This window comes from Melozone crissalis, unplaced genomic scaffold, assembly GCF_028551555.1.
Source record: "Melozone crissalis strain CALT ecotype California unplaced genomic scaffold, PUWL_Pcris_2 ptg000006l_1, whole genome shotgun sequence".
Lineage (NCBI taxonomy): Eukaryota > Metazoa > Chordata > Aves > Passeriformes > Passerellidae > Melozone > Melozone crissalis.
Genome location: NW_026535784.1, coordinates 6,597,498 through 6,616,234, shown reverse-complemented (window position 1 = coordinate 6,616,234; position 18,737 = coordinate 6,597,498). Strand labels below are relative to the sequence as shown.

The following is an 18,737-nucleotide window of genomic DNA, read 5'->3' as shown; positions in this document are numbered from 1 at the left end:
AGGATGTGGCAAATATTTCACTCTTGCACATTGGAACTTGTGAAATTATCTATAGAGAGAACACTGCACCTCTGTATAGGAAAAGTTTCTGAAATCCCAGAGGTTCAAACTACCTCATAGGCAACAGCCAAGAGATTCCGATCTTGAATCTGGAATTCTTTCCTATTAAAAATAAATGAAAAAGACTAATTAGGTTCATGAATAATACTGATTTGGTATTACAAAAAAAAAAGAAAAAAGAAAAAAGAAATATTTCAGCTATAAAAAAGGCATTTGGAAACACATTCAACCTATTTTCCTATGGATGTTGACATTTTAGGTTTTCCATAACATCTTCAAGATAAAAGATACTTTTAAAATAATTTTATGTTATATCCTGTTTGCATAAAAAGGGGACCAGTCTTTTTATCTGCTCTGTCTCATATTTTTTAAGATTATTTTGATATTTTGCATTATTTTTGTCTTTTAATTTATTCTACTTATTATGCACCACAGAAGTCAAGGGACCACCAGCATTCAAAAAAGGTGATTCCTCTTGGATTTACCAAGGAGTAGCCCGTGAAGGAATTCAGAATAATCTACTGTCCTAAACACTCAGACTTTTGGCAGTGATAAGCACATGAAATAGGACAGACAGAGGAGCACAATTGTGAGGCCTCCCACAGCTTCAGAGCTATGCTCAGATGATATATTCCTCTTGGCAGTAGGCCAGAAAACATTTCTGTGGAAAAAAAAAGGCAAAATGAAGGACTAGAGACTACCTCTGGAAATCTGTTTTATCAAAGAACATGCCATCAGAAAGTACAACCTGCATTCACTAATCGGTGTGCTTTTCTTTACCTAAGGAAAATATGAAGCTTTTGATAAATTCTACTTTACACCAATTTCATCAACCTGGAAATTCAAAAACAAAGAAACGAACAAAATCTCCAGAAAAATCTAAAGAAGTCAAAAATCCCCACATCAGTCCCTAACCTAATCTACCAAAGCCTAGAAGAGCGAGATAACTTCAGTTTGTTGGAGAGAGTGCAATTTCACAGCCAGGCTTGTTCTCTACTTCATTCCCTGCATACATATATGCTAACTGGGAATTTGAACCTGTCCTGTAAAACCTGGCCTCCTATAGGTCATATCAGACATTTAATAAAAACATGCCTGAAAGGGATGTAATTGTGAAAATCTACCACTTGAATTCAATGGTGGTTTTGGTACTATTATCTCTTTAATCTTTCACCAGTTGTGATGGTTAAGAAAAATTTCATATCCATTGCTCTGGAATCACTTTTCCTCCATTTTAAAACTATGTGACCTACTTCTTGATCTCAAAATGATTAATTTTGTTATTTATAATATACAAATCCATGTTGCATCCAAAAACTAAAACATTCTCAAGAGTAGTGCCAAGATTTTATGACAGTGTTCCAAAGACCAGGTGCTTGCAAGCCAAGAGGAGGGAGGCAGCAAAGTAGGGACTGGTATGATATTTGGTTTGCCATCTTCAATGCCATCTTCAACTTGTGGAAACACATCAACTTACTATATAACAGATATCATGGGAAATTGCAAACTTTGTTTAAAAGACTATTTCTTTTCACTACATTTTGCTATCAATCATAGTGACTTGCTGTAAAAAACCAAAAAAATCTGAGACAGATCTGGATGTATTCATGCAGAGAGTGCCACTCAAAACCCATTGTAAAGATTTATACAGCATTTACCTTCAAGCAAGGGGGTAGTTTCATTAATATTGGTTCCAGCTGAGTGGACTATGAAGTACAAGTCATGCTTATGTATTATTACAGACAGCTATATGAGACCATTTAAACATTTTAAACCTTTAGGTTCACCACAGAACAGGTCTGTAGTGCTATAAATGGTCATGAAACACAAGCTATGGAACCGGTAATCAGCAGTGACTCACTCCTTAGCCAGGCCCCTTAGCCAGTAAACCCAGTCTCCCTCCCATATTACTTTTGTTTTCTGATCAATGTAATCACACCAGCTGCAGCACAGCTTGTACAAATGTGTAGAGTAAGTATATATTCAAGATGTCTACCCATACAGGAAGAAGGGATGGATTAGACTCAGTGCAAGTAATTTCAAGAAAGTGTAGTTCCAAACTATTAAGTATAATTTAATTAATAAAGAACACCTGAAAAAGAAACTAGAAGCCATCAACATATAATTTAAATTACATTTACCATTGTGGTTCTTAATAAACACACACACTTTGAAACTAATTGGCCACTTGGGTGAGGAGATTGCCTGCTTCTAAGAAGTTAAATAAGCATACCTTGTTTCTGATACCTATCCTAAATTTTTGAATGCTCAAGATAGAAACAGCAGTACACAAGTATAACTTTCTAACACTTTCAACAAGGCTTTCTCATTCATCTTCATTAATTATCAACAGAATAAATTATGCATTAGATTCTTAGGCTGAACAGTAACTGGTTTGCAACAGTTGAGGTTACTGAGTAGGACTGGGCTATGCAAGAGCTTAACAGTGGAGCTCTACCTCCCTTGGCATTTCAGGTATTATCACATTATCCTGATCTCATTTGCCACATCATTTGAACATGATGAAGTCTATTAACTTAATAAGAGTAGTAAGATACCATTACCTGTAGTAAAAACAAACTGAAAATCTCCTCAGAAGAATCTCAGCTCTTCCTAAGAGTGGGGATTTTCTGCTCGCTTGCCTTTAAGGAAACATATCTGAGGCCACTCTACTTGGCTTTTTATCATTGAATACGTGCTGCTTACTTGTAAAAAAAAAACAACTTCTTTTAGTGATAGCATATGAATCAGTATCCACAGCAAGTCTTGGAAACGGTTTTGAATTGTGAGCTCAGAAAGGTTGCAGCACAAATGTCAATCTGAAAAATAGAGTAGTGTGTGCATCATTCGCTAGATAGGAAAGGAAAAGCTCGGATGACTTTCTGAAAAGAGTATTGCTATGAATTTCTAACACATCTCTCTTCTTGCATCATATATTATTTAATTTCCATAGCAACCCACAGGAGCAAGAAGCCAGTGTTTTCAGAAAAATGTGAATTGATGCAGTTCACAACAGAGAAACTACGATAGACTAGGAATGATAGAGAAAATAAAGACAGGGAAATTCTGTTACCAAACACTCAAAAGTTATTAAAAAAGCTGTGTCAGATTTCCAAAAGTTACAAGCATCCTATGAAGTATGCATTGTCAGTGTTTGTGCTATGACTTTTACAGCATTGTAATTCCAAATCTGATTAATTGCATGCATCAATTCTTCCAATTATTGCTGAAGAGTCAATTTCGCTCTCAAATCTTTTCATCAGTGCCAAAACAAACAACACAAATACCAAACACACCACTACCACCACCAAATAAATTAAAATAACCACCTGAAACTTTCAGATGACTTTAAATAAATGGCTTTTAATTCTCAACAATCGTGGCAGCATAATTGGATATTATCTGCTGACGCTGGACTTGCAACTCTGCAAGGGAAAAAAAAGCAACTGAAGTCTAGAAAGAAGCACAATTATATTTTATAAATACAGAATGACATCATGTAAGTTATCATATTTGTCAGCTGTTGAGAACAGCTACAGAAAATGCTGAATTTTGAGAAAAGTATATTTTCCAGAGTGATAAGAAAGCTACAGCATCTGCTCAGTCTAGGTTAGAAACCTTCCCTGGTAAAGCACACTTTGTCCAAGGTTACAGAAAAAAAATTACCCAAGGAAAGCTGACAACCACTATGTTTCAAATTCCTTAAGGGCAAAGCACAAGTGTTATTCACAATTTCCTACAAGATACCACAACATCCCGTTGACAGATTGCAGCTGATTTACATCTTTAGATAAGCAAAACCAAGCCTCTGACAAAGAGAATGTAGTGTGCTTGTCCAAGAATATCAGTCCAAGAAACAGTGAAAATAAAAACCATAAGATTCATCCTTTATGAGCAATGTGTCTTCCCTGCAGTACTGCCAACACATACAGGTGGACAGGTGGAACCACATACACTCACATCCCAATTTGGGTTCGTGTGTGTAAAGGCTTAGAGAATGTCAGACTGTCTAAACACTGTAACATCAGATTCTGCTCTGTTCTTATTATGCTCAGCCACAAAGTAGTTCACAGATCTTCTTTTATTATTATTTATAAGATGAAAGGAATGATAATATAAAACAATGACAACGCTGTATTATCCTTAGGCAATTCTCTCGTTATCATGCTGAACAGCTCGACTACAGAGAAAAACAGTCATTACCTGTGTGAAGAGAACCTGTGATTAGCCTGAGAAGGTACTGGGCAAATTTCATTATTTCCCGCTTACACCGCTTCCTACAGCCACTCATCTTAGGCAATGGGGTATTCCTCTGAGGAGAGCCTGACGACTTTGCCAATACAGGGAACACTTTCTGCCAGCAAACTTCTGGGGCAGTCCAGAGCCTCGCACGGCCTCGCCGCCTCCTCACGGCCGAGCAAACTCCGCCGATCTACCCCGGGTGGCTGCGCAAGGGAGCCCGCGGCGGCCGGCGGTGCGTGCAGCGGGCGCTGCCACGGCACAGCGCGGTGCGGCACAGCTCGGCTCGGCTCGGCTGGGCAGGACACGGCTGGGCTCGGCAGGACACGGCACGGCTGGGCAGGACACGGCTCGGCTCGGCACAGCACGGCGCAGTGCAGGCACTGGCGCGGCCACCGGCGCCCCCGCCGCGGCCGGACCCGCGGCAGGCGGTGGCCGCGGGTGGCTCCGCGGGCGCGCAGCCCGGCGGGCGGGGCGGTGCCGGTGCCCGCCCCACGCAGGCAGCAGAGCACGGCACGGCACGGCACGGCACGGCACCGCCCCCGGGAGCCGCTCCGCTCTGCGCTCCTCCCGCGAGCAGCCGGCGGCAGGTGGGAGCCGGCCGGGGCACGGCACCGCTCCCTTCCCGCGGTGCTGGGCCGAGGGCAGAGCCGAGCCCCGCCCGGGCCGAGGGGCCGGTGCTGGCCGTGCCTGACCGGCGGGAGGGTATCCGAGGTGTGCGCGGACGGGGCTCCCTCACCTGCGCTCTCTCTGCACGTCGGCCTCGGCCCCGCAGCCTGCTCGAAGGTGATGCAAACGCCCGGGCACTGCACACCTGTACAGCGGGAAGAAGGAAGCAGAAGCCCCGCAGGTATCTCTGTGCGGGGAGCTGCCCCTGCTTCCCAGCCCCCTGACCTGCGGCAGCTGGGACACGGGCTCTGGCACGGTTAGCGTTCTGTGGTTAGAATGTCTCCAAGTCTCATCAGGAAGCTACCTGTACTCCTTACTATTCTAGTATAAATTCATTGTTTTCCAACTTGCTGAGAAGTATTTCATATTAATAAAAATTATCTGCTGTAGTCTACATCCATGACCACAGAACCCAAAGAATATGTTTTCATTTCCCTTGGAGTACTTCCCTCATAGAGAACAGCTCTATTGCATTAGAGGGTGATGCAATATGTAATGCCTAATAAAGTTAAAAAAAGAAAAAAAGAAAAGACAACCCATTAAGGAAAAGCTTAACAGAAGAAAATCATCAACTGATCTAATTTTCTGACAGCGCTGACCATAAAACATTTTGGCAAATGCCTTTAAAAAAATTACAATAAACACAAATGCACATCTTCAAGCTATTGTCTATATTATGCAGTGAGCAGAGATAAATACATTATAGACACAATACATCAAAGCATTATCTAAGCTGCAGTTAGATGACACAGTTTCTGTGTCTGCTATCTGAAACACAAGCATGCTGTCTTATGCTTCCAGTGAAGCTACACAGATAATGGAAAGAACCAAAATGGAACAGCTCACAGATGCCCCCAGGTTACTCCAACACAGGGATTAGTCTGAGAAGGATGTGGGCAAATTCCAGTATTTCATGTTTGCACTACTTACTACAGCCACTCATCTTAAGCAGGAACTAATTTCTTGGCACAGTTTTTTTCTGAAAAGACACAATGCAGTTTGACCAAAGAAAACCGTCCAAAAAAACACCCCCCACACCCAAAAAACCTCCCACAAAAACCTACAAACAAACCAACCAACCAACCAAGAAACAAACAAAACCCCCAAACCCAAAAACCTCCAACAAAACCCATCACATTCTGAGGTACTGGAGATGCCAGTGAGCCTTACAAATTTCTGAACTCCTCTGGTCTCCAAAAGCAAAACTCCTTAAATATCTGGTAGAGTTGAAGAGATACCAAAAGCACAAGCCTCTGTCTATTCTCTAGAAGAGGATTGAAGAGGCCAATGCAAATGGTCCTGAGCTGGAGTCCTTGACCTTTTCAATCCTTTGACATCACCAATTGTTTTATAGAATTTTCACTGGCAGTGTTACTTCAAAATAAGGCACTGAAAATAACTGAAGCCTAAACAATTGAAATACTGGTTTTCTAAAGCCATAAGCATGAATCACCAACAACATGTGTTGCTCTTCCTGTCCTCCAAAAAACCCCTCTAATAAAGCTGTACCAGTTCTGAAACTGTTTGACCCTGTTTCCTAAGCCTGTATGTTTTCAACACAGCAATAACAGTAATTGCTACCTAAGGAAGATTTCATGAAAGATTTTGACTAGTTTCATCAAGATTTTTTTTTAAACAATCAGTGCAGTATTTTGATAGCATTGGATCTAAATCTATCTCCCAATATTTCTCTGGTCAGCAGGAAAGACTGACTAAGATTAAAGGGTTTTTTCCCCAAATCAAGAGAGCAGATCAGAGAAAAGGGGGCAGGAAAGTTAGAATAGAAAACTATAATATAACCATCATGGTACTTTTGAAAAATATAGTAAAATAATATGAAAGACAGTTGGATAATATCAACTTCTATATATTGATAATGTACCTTTTTAATCATTTTTAATTGACAGGACACACTAAGGTCACCAGACAGAGCCAGTCTCTTTGCCCTGAGGTAAAAAAATACCTTTTATATTGACAAGCTAGGTCCATCCCCAATAATCTATAATCCATAAAGCCCTCTGAAAACAGATCCTCTTACAGTCAGAAGAGTCTGCATCAGTTCCTAGAAATTCTGACTTTGGAACCAGGTACTTAGAAAAAACACTATTTAAGTAAAATGGAGGAAGAATAAAACAATGCATACATAAAAGAAGTTCTTTTCACGCATTAGGGGGAAAAATGGAAGGAAAAAGTAAAAGTAAAAATTAAACTGGATTTTCAAATCATTTCACCAAGTCCAGCTCATGAGCTCCTAGAATAACATGAAATACGAAATTACTTTGTTTTGAAGATCTTGGCAAGAATGAAATGACTAGGAAGGAAACATATGCAGTTTTTGTAAAAGACTGTCAACAGCTGCAGTCAAGCTTAAAAGCAAAACATAAACATTTCCCTGAATGTACAAAGCATACTATAGTGCAGTCAGGGCAAATTAATTGATAATAATAAAATATTCTCTTCCTGTGAGGATTTTTACACAAAGCTACAAGACAAATCTTAAAAATCTTTGTCACCATTTGAATTGCAAGAAAGCAATTCAAAACCAAAAATGTAAGAAATTAAATTCTATTCAGTCCAAAGATGAAATTCCACATGCATTTTTATAACGTGAATTAGGGTCTCAGCATCACAGGTCTATGTCCCAGCCCACCTGTTGTCACCTGAAGTGCAACCTAACCATCCTTAGAGGAGGGTACACACTGATATAGCTTTAGTCTAACACTATGAACGAAAAAACTACACCAATATTGTAGTTCAGAGATGGTCATTATTGGCAGGTATCAGTATTGCTTTACTTATTCCTGTGTAGGAATAGTATTTCACTATAAAAAAACAACCTAAACAAAATCGAAAGAGAAATACATTAACAGCAACATGAAAACACATTCTAAAATAATTAAAGAAAATCAATAATTTTTAGATTGCTTAGGTTGCTGGGATAATGTGGATGACTCTTCTTTCAAAAAAGAAAAGAAATAGAAACCCCAAAAGCATTGCATGTCTCAGAACTGCCCGCTGTAACAGACTGGTATAAAATGGTGAATTAGCTAGCTTAATAGTTATGTTTTGAGAGAGAAAAATTTTACTAAATACAGATTTTATTTAATAAAAAAGATACAAAAAACATCTCTTAAAACATTCCAAAAGAAATTAAATGTGGCTCTTTTCATATTAAGTAACAATGGCAAAGACTCAAATGCCAAAAGCACATATAAGAGTTTTGGGAGAGAAAAATAAAAGCCATTACAAATATTTGATGAGAAGAAACCCATAGAATAAGGATGACAGTGCATGCCAAATATAAATTTGCTAGTCTGGGAATAAAAACTCCAGCAGAAGCTGAAGTGACATATACAGAGCACAAACTGATTGGCTTCTTGCAGGCAATTTGCCTTGTAAACCTCTTTCATTTGCACACAATCCTCTGACTTCAAAAACCTAAATTTCCTCCTGAACTAGCCCTTGCTATTGACTAAAAGCAAATTGAAATCTTACAACAAAAATCAACTCAATTAAATGCTTCAACCTCATCAGAAAGGGTAACCACAGGAAGTTATCCAGGAGCACAGAAAACCTCTACAGAGTTTCCTCGATGTTGACTCCTGAGGCTTGTAAGAGCTTTTTTTCCTTAATGCAAATACCGAATTCAATAACTGGATTTTTTTTTTAATCAAGGGATTATTAACCTTTTTATTTCAAACAACAGTGATATTTACAACCTAAGCACATGGCAAGCAATAACAGATGGGCAGAAACAAACAGCTGGGAGAGCACAAGGTAACAGCAAGATGTTTACGATAGAGCATAATAAACAGCTGCCACAAGTAGATGACCATCACCAGATCTCTCTTCAGTTGCTCCTTGCCTGTCATAAAAGTAAGGGTCCTCTTAAATCACAGTCCCTGCTGTATTTATTTTAATAGCTCTTCTGTGGACTTATGCTTCTTGACTTGACAGTATTGTGCACTGAGGTGTCCCAAGTTCGCCATCATTATTCAAGTGGATGCAGCAAGATGAGAGCCATTCATCACACAAGTCACTGGAAACCGCAGAAGTAATTCCAAATTATTCATGATGTCCATGAAAATATCAGCTACCACTTTTAGCCACAGTCAGTGAATAGCAACAAAAATGCTCTTGCACGTCATTTGCTCAAATTTAGTCTTGGATATTAACACAGACCAGAGATGGTTATATGATAGAAGATGAGCTGGGAAGCAGAGATGCAGGCATATGTTCCCTTCCTAACTGATTAGCAGTAACATGCTAGCTAAATTAACTTAAATTAAATGGTTATTGTTCTTTGTTGTCTGTCCTGAATGTTATAGTGACAACAAGGAACATTAAACTGTTTCTTGCTCCATGCATTCCATATGAAAATGTATGTCTACATGGGATGTGGATATGATCTGGTTCTGTCTTGTAGCAACACTAACTTCCACAGAGCCCAGGACAAAGAGTGAGGGGACTGCCAATGTCCCTGGTTATGAATATAGACTTATTTACCTTCTTTAAATTTTTTATACTCTTCATAGCAGAATTAAAACCTTCCTGTTAGCCCAACTGGTACTTATCCAAATTGCATGCAATGTTTTTAAATGTGGAAGACAAAATAGTAAGAAATCTTTATCCTGGCCTATGCTACTGAAAATTAATACAGTCTTCCTGCTTTTGTTTTTAGTCTTTAATTTCTCCTGAAAGCTTGCTAAGAATAATATCTTCAAACAGCTCTGTTGCTGTGTTTAAAATAGGACTACAGAGAAATCACTGCTACTTCACACTGTTTGCATAATATCAACAAATTATACATGTGCTCTATTCTGATAGCTAATACCTGCACAAAAGAAATTACTTTCATTGCTGTTATAGTCGCCGACTCTATAGGTTCAAACTGAACTTCCTAATACATTTATGTAAACTAATAAAATATGATGGCTTAGCCCACCAGAATCTTTGACCAGTATACCAGAAATACTTAAAACATTTGTCTCTATTATTCCCACCTTCCCTGAGCTAGCTGCTCTCAGAATGCCTTTTTTTACCTACTCAGTGTCCTTGAAGCTTACCCCAAGGATTCATTTTCACACAACACTCTAAGATGATACTGCAGACAGTCAACCAGGAGCTACAGCTACCTCAACCTCCCCCACGGTCCACACTGGCCTAATTAAATATTCATCACTCCCAAAAGCTGCAGTGTCAAACATGAGCAACTTCCCAGCCTGACCTCCTACAGCCAGCCCGTGCTTTGTGCTGGAGAATAAACAAGACTGGGATTTACCTGCTGGAACATAAAATGGCATAATGCAGTTTTCATGTTGCACATTAACTTCTGTGCATGCACTGTAAAATTCTCACTGCAGAAGCCAGACTACTAACTTTTAATGTTCCATATATATTGAATATCTGTATGCAAAGTTGCAGGGCAGTGTTATCAATAAACTCAAATATTATCTTCCTTATAATACAGATCCTGTTTTGGATGTATGGTCGTACCTTTCAACTTAAAAATATATTATTTCTGAGCATTCTCAAATAAAAAAATGATTGAGGCATACTAATATCAAGTATATGAGGGTGGTTTGGTTTGTTTTTTTTTTTTTTTTTTTTTGGTGGCTTAGGATTCTTATATTAGTTCTATTTACAGGAAAGTTGGGGGTTGCCACCAAGAGAAAAGAGAAAAGTTCTTATAACTCATTTCATTGTATCAGACTCTGCACATATTTATACCTATACTTAATAGAAGAGAAATCTGAACAAAAAAACCCAGAAGGAATCATCTTTCCTGTTACAGAAACCATAGCTGTAATAGTCTCTAAGTTCCATAAGTCTTTGAGATTTGATATAACTAAAACATATCCATATCATGTCCATACAAAAGAAAAGTAGTGTAAAGGTTGTGTTTTGACCCCAAAACCTACATTAACCTGTTAAAGAGAGAAGAAAGAGAGAAGTATCAGAAATTGGCTGCAAACCAGACAATACTGGGTATGCAGCATTCTTAAGACAATAGAATAAGCATTGCACCAAATCAGCCATGAGAATTCTGTAAATGTAATAACTACTACAGCTTAGGCCAGTAAGTAAATAGAGTCTGAGGAAGCTTGTTTTCACTGCATAGATGTACTTATGTATGGATATATACTTTTATATATATATATATATATATATATAGTTTTAAAAAGATAGACTTCATAGCTTCAAAAACTATCTGTTGCAACTTATATGTCCCTAGTATTTCCCATAAATGGTCAAAACCCAGATTTCTTCTTCTAAGTCAAGGGCTATGCCATAGTTTACAAGTATTTTCTTTCCCCTTTTATGCTAGTTATGGCTTGATGCTCTAATTAAAATGCGCAAAAATTTAAGATTGAAAAGTGCATGTCCTTAAGTTTTCACATCCTTAATCTGGCATGAATTGCAATGTATTTGGGTGAAAATACTGCAGCTACTACCTCAGGGAGGAGAAAGACAGAAGGGAGATACCAAAGTCCAAACATTTCTTCAAAGCCCACATCTTGGTTGAAGAAATTTTGCAACAGTTCTCCTTCATCCAAAATTTGATTCTGTTAATTATTAAATATAAAGTACTAGTGTTGAGAGCAAGTTAAATTACCACACTGCTAGGTCTGTGGTCTGTTCTCCATCCTGGCAGGGTCCTGCAGATATTGAGAAGAAAAACACTTTATCAGCATTCCTGTGGAATCCTTCAGTAATGCTCTGTAGGGAATATCACCAGTTACCAGTCTACCCCAGATTTTCCAGAAGAGTTGTCATTGTAATAAGTACCCTTAGATGATCTCTCCACATAATACAGATGATGAGCTGTCACACAAAGTATATAAATTTGACTCTGATATAAAGGAAAACCATTTTAAATAGACATAGAATTGATCTGATCATATCTATGGTTTGATAAACCTGAGCTGAACTACTCATTACTCACTTACTTGCTCATGAATAATAAGAAAGGTTTACATGCACTCAAAACTACCGTTCTAAACTACTCTGCACTCTTAATTTCATTACAGGCAAAAAAAAAAAAAAAAGGAAAAATCATTTTATTATCATTTCCAGGCAATTGGAAATTCATCTAGGCTTCATGATACAGATTAAGCCTGAAGAAGCTACCCACTGTTTGCTTCAGGCAGGAAATGGTCATCAGGGATATGAATCACAGGGTATTACACCCATTTAGCATTGCTGGACCTGTAAAGGAAATATCTGAGTCTGTGTTGGGGTCCTGAAGTTGCACACTACATACAGCGGGTAGATTTTGCAGGCCTTATTCAATATCTATTTAGTATCATTTGTTTCCCTACCTTCTACCACATATTCTTCTGCAACCATAGGGCCATTTCTCTGACAAGAATGGCCACAACTACCTGTGGCTTCGGGCAAACCTCCCTCATCTGCCCTTTTCACACCACTTTAAATCCGTCCCTAGGAACCAGTGACGGAAAGAGGCAAAGTCAAAGTAAACCTTCAAGATTAAAAGCAGGAAAACAGAGCAACCAGGGAATTCAGTCTCACATGTGACCCAAAGGCATCAGTGGAAGACAATTTTGGGCTCCCAGATGGGAACACTTAGTGGTAAGGCAGGTAGTTGGGACCACGTGCATGAGACCTCAGGAAACTGTAGAAACTGAGTATGAAATCATTGCAATCTCCTAGCTACAACACCCTAAGATGTGATCAAATAAAGGCCCTGAGCATAAACAAAGCCTTTTTTCAGCTATAGAGCCTAAGGAAGTGAAGCAGTGTGATTAGGAACTCAGCTAATATAAAGTTACAAGCCAGTGACAATGATAATAACCTGTATATGGTCAATAACCTGTATATGGCCTAAGGAAGTGAAGCAGTTTGATGAGGAACTCAGCTACAACAAATGTATAAGTCAGTGACAATGATAATAGCCTGTATATGGTCAAGGTGAGTAAAAAGTAACTTCATCAATTGCCTGTAAATAAATATCTGACTCTGAAGCCTGGAACAACATAAGTAAAAGGCTGGTAATGAGACTCCAAACTCTCCAGATGAGTACACAGGATAATAATTTATATATAATACACACATACATTATATAATCAACACTGATACTCAGGAATATAAAGATACAGAGGAATACCCCTGCTCGTATCTCTCACTGTGAGGAGAGGAAATATTACTAGAATAAGAAAACATCTGTACACTAGAAGAACAAAGGTAAAGTTTAGACTTTATAGGGTCTTACATGGGGGATATGAATACTACTTCTATTTAAGCCCTGCAGAAATTTCCTTGTTCATATCATCTGGTCCATGCCTCAATATAGACCTTCAGTCACCAAACAGAAATCATGCTTTATATTACAGAAATTATGACATCAAACTTTCTCCCATCAGAACAGGACAGCTATCTTTACTGTAGGAAGTGTATTAAAAATGGAAGAGATAAGCTCCTCAGTGGAAAAAAAAGAGCTATTGCAGTTATCTTATCTCCAAAGAACGAGACTGAGGAGAGGGGGGAAAAAACCACAAAAACTCCCAACCATCCCTCACAATATCCAATACACAGCTAACTTGTCAGGTATAAGCATCTTAATTGCAAAGATGCCCTTAGCAATTTTGTTCAAGTATTTATGGTATGTCATACAGTTTTCAATCCTTTCTGTTAGGTAACTCCACTCTCAACCTCAAGTTCCTTTTGATTTAATAATCACATTTTATCTTATATTATTTTACCTTATCATTATCTAGACTCCTTCATATGACATCTTCAGAGAAAATTTGGATAGGTCACATTTTAATACCTTATCTCTTTGGTTTTCCACCCAATGAAAGAATAATAAAAAAAAAAAGATTAAAATACATGGGTAGTAGACATTTTAACATGTTGATTTTTTTTGAAGGCAAAACATTAATCTGAAACCAATCAGAGGATTTCCTCACTATTTTAGTAGATATTGCTTTGGCTCCTTTGAAACATTTCATCTTTCAAGGTAAAAAACCACCAAGGGGAAAAAGCCATGAGTGGCTTGTGTGACTGCCTTGCAAGTGATCTATAAAAGCAGAATAGTATCAATACAAGGACAGCTTGTTTCAAATCTTCCTACAGTCTCAGGGAAGATTACAATATTACCTAGGGGAGGATGATGTGCAAGCCAAATTTTTCCTGAATGTCTCTAGTCATTAAGTAGCCACACTATGATGTCTCATATCCGTATGAGCTGTTGAAATTACTGCAACAATTTTTTTAAAACTATATTTACACTATTAATATTTTAAATAACCTCAAAATAAGTTCATGGCTTTGTAAAGACGTGGATCAGGTTAAGCGTATTCCCCCTCTTGTCCATAGTAAGATTTCATGCATAAAACTTTCTCTTACTGTATGAATCTGTTTGCAGTTTACTTTCCTGCCTGTGACTTTTCAACAAGAGTTGGTCTCATGGTCATCATTTAAGAGCAAAGCCAACTTCTGAACTTGCTCAGCAGTGTGAGAACAATTTCCCAGGTTCACCCATTGTGAACTTACAGTTCACAGAGGTCAACAAAATGTACACACTCGCCCATAGACAATAAGTAAATCAATATTCACTTTAAACCATGCAAGACATTGCTATGACTGAAGTAGTTAAGGCACGTGAATGGGGAAAAAAAGACAGATTTGTATCAATCCTTAGATCTTAAAGGTAAACTATTGGGCTGGGTTCTTCTTCTGCCTTATCCTGAACCTCCTGTCCTGGTTTTTTTTCTTCCAGAACATGAACTTTCTGAACCCCTCTCATCCGTTGCAACACAGAACCACTTTACTTCTGTGGACACGTCCAGACCTCATTTGCTTCTCCAAAGAGGAGTTAAAAAAATCTATATTTCTCAGGTCCTTACTAGATAATCTAGTGCATAGCTATTACCATGTGATATCAAAAATAAAATTAAAAAAAATCTGGTCTGCCAGGAGCAATTTCTTTTCCTTTTCTAGCAGTGCTTTATTTAAAAAAGAAGGTGATCAAATTTTAATGATCTTCTTTTGTTAGCTTTAACCAAGTGCAAAAATTCCTCCTGCCACTTCCCTTGGGTTTGAAGGGTATAATTTTAAATGGCACAAAGAATTTGGTGGTGAAAATTCAGATCCTGAGTTTTTAAAAAGAAATTATAAAAGTTGTAACAAAAATGTTACAGAAAACAAAAGCATAAACAATCAAATCATTAATGCCAAGACGTTTTTCCAGCAAAAAATATCAGGACCCTTTAGAAAGCAACATTGCACTTCTGGTGCTTTTCTAGCAATTTTATTTTGTTCTACATACTAAACTCTTGCTCTATTCTACACTTAAGGCTGGGGAGGAAGGTCAAAGTCAAACATGATTATGACTTCTTGTAAACATGTGCAGAATCTGAGAACTCTAATTCTAACAACAGAGGCTTCTAACAAAACCCAGGATTGCAGGAATGATCCATATTGAAGAACAGATGATTTTAAAACAGCTATCTTATAAAACAGACTGTGTGAGTGAGGCTGGTAAGAAAAGCAATCTTGAAATAATTTTCCTAGAAATATACTTATGCTATCAGAAAGTGCATATCAGGATAAGGCTTAAATTTCAAATAAATTGCAGTGGATAGTCCCTGCAAAATTTGAAATTTAAAAAAAAGAAAAAAAAAGACAGCTTTTTTCTGAATCTCGGACACTAAACAATAGTCACCCTAGAAAATAAATTTTAGTCTACCAAAAATTTTGTGGTTCAGACTCCTTGGCAAAACAAATTTTTCTTGTCATTCCTGCAAGAAAATCAAACCTGAAAAGCTAAAATGCTTATTTTCTGCATTTATACATACAATAGACAGATTTTTCCTTCTATTTTGGGGTTTAAATAGCTCCCCATATTTTAAAATTGTAATAACAAGATGCATTAAAAGAATTAGATGCCCCATCATTTTGAGGAGACCAAAAATTATTTTCTGGTTTTTTCTTTTTTACTTTTTGATAACTCAGTGGGCAAGTTTAGTGGTAGAGTTTAATGATACAGTGATGTTCCAAAAGCAATAATAATTAAAATAAAGTTGTTGTAGCAGAGCTGTGTAAAAAAGTGGCTTATAATAAATATAAATAAGAATAAAAAAAACTTTACAATTTTTAGGGGGGTTTTGTGTATTGGATATTTTTCTTCTTTACCTGTAGGAGAAAATCCAGTAATAATATTAGGCTGTAGTGAAATCTTACTAACAAGGAAACATGATGTGTAACTTTTCTAAATTTGAGGACTAGGTGGCAGAGATCCATGGTTACACTGAGAACAGAAGTGTCAATGAGAAAATCATGGCTGGGACAAGCACTTAGCAGAGCTTCAGAAATGTCCATTTTCTCTGGCAAATGTTTTAACTGCCATCACAACACAAGTCCTCTTCTGGTCGTAAACTATTAGTCTTTATTGTGCTATCAGCTGTTGAAAAGACCATCAGCTCCAACTGAGCTTTTGAAGGCTTGAAGCCCTGTTTGTTTGCAGTTGTAATCTTGACTCACAACCACAAACCACGGCTGGCATGGCCACTGGCTCTGAGACACAGAACCAAAATGTTCGCTGATGTCTCATGCAGAAGCTTCTGGGGAAACAAAACAAACAAAATCCCCAGCCTAAGAGCAACAACAAGAAAAACTCCTCTGCTTATGCTGTAACTGGAGAGGATTATTTCCTCCAAGACCCCAACAATTATTAGACCATGAGCTTCATAACCATTTGGACATACAAGTAGAAACTGAAGGAGTGAGATGCATAGATGGAAATCCTGGCATTTGAATCCAGAAAAGTTAAATTGGAAACAGAGAGCTGAAAAAGGACTTTCTGGGATATCCACTCTCATTTGCGACTAAGATGACTTGGACCTCTTAATCCAAACAATTTGTGTAGCTTGTTCAACCAATTTGCTATTAATGCCATTCTTGCTGCTGAGTTCAGGTAAAGCACTTTCTACGTCTCCCTCTCCCAGCCCTGCCCATCAGTACTTCCAAGTTCAGCCCCAGACCTGTAGTGGAAGGGACACAGAAGGAGACCATCCTGCACTTCTCCCCATTCAGGTTTTGATTTGAATTCTGTGGCCAGAAATGAAAGCAATGAAATCTGCAGCAAACAAAAATAGTACTTTATCAATGGTATAGGCCTGTATTTTGCTGTATGAGACAGCTGCATCAGCTTTTCTTCTCCCTTCTACCCTTTTCAAGAGGGTTTTAAATTAGATAAAATTGCACGTTAAGAAAACAAAAGACTCTATTAGAGAAGAGATAGTGTTTCCCATTACATGACAGTATGGTCACAAGCTCCTGGATTAGAGTACTTCCCAAGTACTTGAGAAACTTGTCATGTAAATGATCATGCCAGCTTCAAAAGAAGAGATCTGAAGTTCAGGGAAAACATCATTTATTGAAACTGTATTAAATGGATACGCAAAAATTACTGAGAGCTTTTAATTTACCTTTCCAGATATCAAAGCTGGAGGTGGAGAGAACCAAACAACAAAAAACTCAGCAGGATTTACAAACTGTGACCAATCCAGAAATGAAATTTCAAGTCTTAGGAGACAGTCATAAAGACACAGAAGTGCACATTTCAACCTAGACTAGTTGTAGCATTTAAAAATTGGGTGCAAAGAAGAATAAGAAGTGCATCAAACAAGAAAAGAGAGGATTGCTTTGAAAGAAACCCTTATCTCAATTCTTATTGTGTTTTATCTTATTCAATCCAGCCTGTGGAGAAGGAAGGACACTCATGCTGTTCAAAGTATTCCTACTTGAAATTCATTTTTCTAACCTGCAATAAATACAATTTTATTTCAGCATGTAGTTTACAAATCTTATGTGTATTTCCAAAATTGAGGAGAATTAGAAAACTAAGCAAGAATGCTGATGTGTAAGATTTGTGAAATTACATTTCAGCCTGTGATAAAAGGAGTAGCCAGAAGATGGCAACTGGAGGCACAATAGACACAGACTCCTAAGCCAAGTCTCGGAACATGATGTTAAAGGAAACGGCTGATCGAAAGAGAAGATGAAAGAGATAAATATTCATTCAATAATTAGCTTAATATTGCCGGTCCATGACTTTTTTCCAGAGCATTCTAAGTTAGAATCCTATTTGAGATTTCTTTTTAATGAATGTGTCATAGTTCACAATTTATATTAGCTCAGCTAAACCATCTATTCCCGCAGGATCCTATTCCTACTGAGAACAACAGATGCCTTCAGTATTCAACCTTGTTCTTTTATGTTTGTGTCTCTCGTAGTGCAAATATTCCCAAATTTCAGGGAAAGTATATAAAGCCAGAAAATGAAATAATGTCCCAAGAGACATTCTGAGTATTAAACTCAGAGTAAAATATTAGAATAAAATATTTAACAGCTGAAGGGTTCCAAAATTCCAATTTGGTAGAGCCATGGGGACTTGCAACCTGTCCTTGATTACTTGTCCTCTTTTTGTTCCCCAGAGCTGCTAAACGGTATGAAAAACCTGTAAGCTGATAACCTACCACGTATTCTTTTTTTGGCCACTGTAAGTAAAAACAAGTATCAACAGGTTCTCAAGAAACATTTGACAAAGTACTTCATTTTGATATAACAATCCCCTTTACAAATTCCAAATATTCTTACGTTCATGTTACATTTTTATTCATCATTCCATCTGAGTTTGATCTTATCTTCTACCCCTGTAAGATATCACAACAGAAATTTACTGTGAGTTACTGAAATTTACTGGCAATCTGATCCATCCTATCTACTCACCAGCTTTCCACTTA

General features: G+C 37.8%; 1 protein-coding gene across 5 annotated transcripts in view; it reads right to left on the bottom strand.

Annotated features, from left to right (window-relative positions):
* The window catches only part of KCNIP4 (potassium voltage-gated channel interacting protein 4), a 389,782-nt gene that overhangs the window by 281,214 nt on the left and 89,831 nt on the right, over positions 1–18,737 (bottom strand). The window contains exon 1 of one of the 5 annotated variants that reach the window (XM_054295934.1): positions 4,264–4,510. The exons of the other annotated variants lie outside the window; for them this stretch is intronic. Coding sequence (XP_054151909.1) covers positions 4,264–4,351 — 88 coding nt within the window. The 5' untranslated portion in view covers positions 4,352–4,510. Of the gene's footprint in view, positions 1–4,263; positions 4,511–18,737 lie in introns of those variants that run through there. 5 annotated transcript variants of the gene reach the window in all.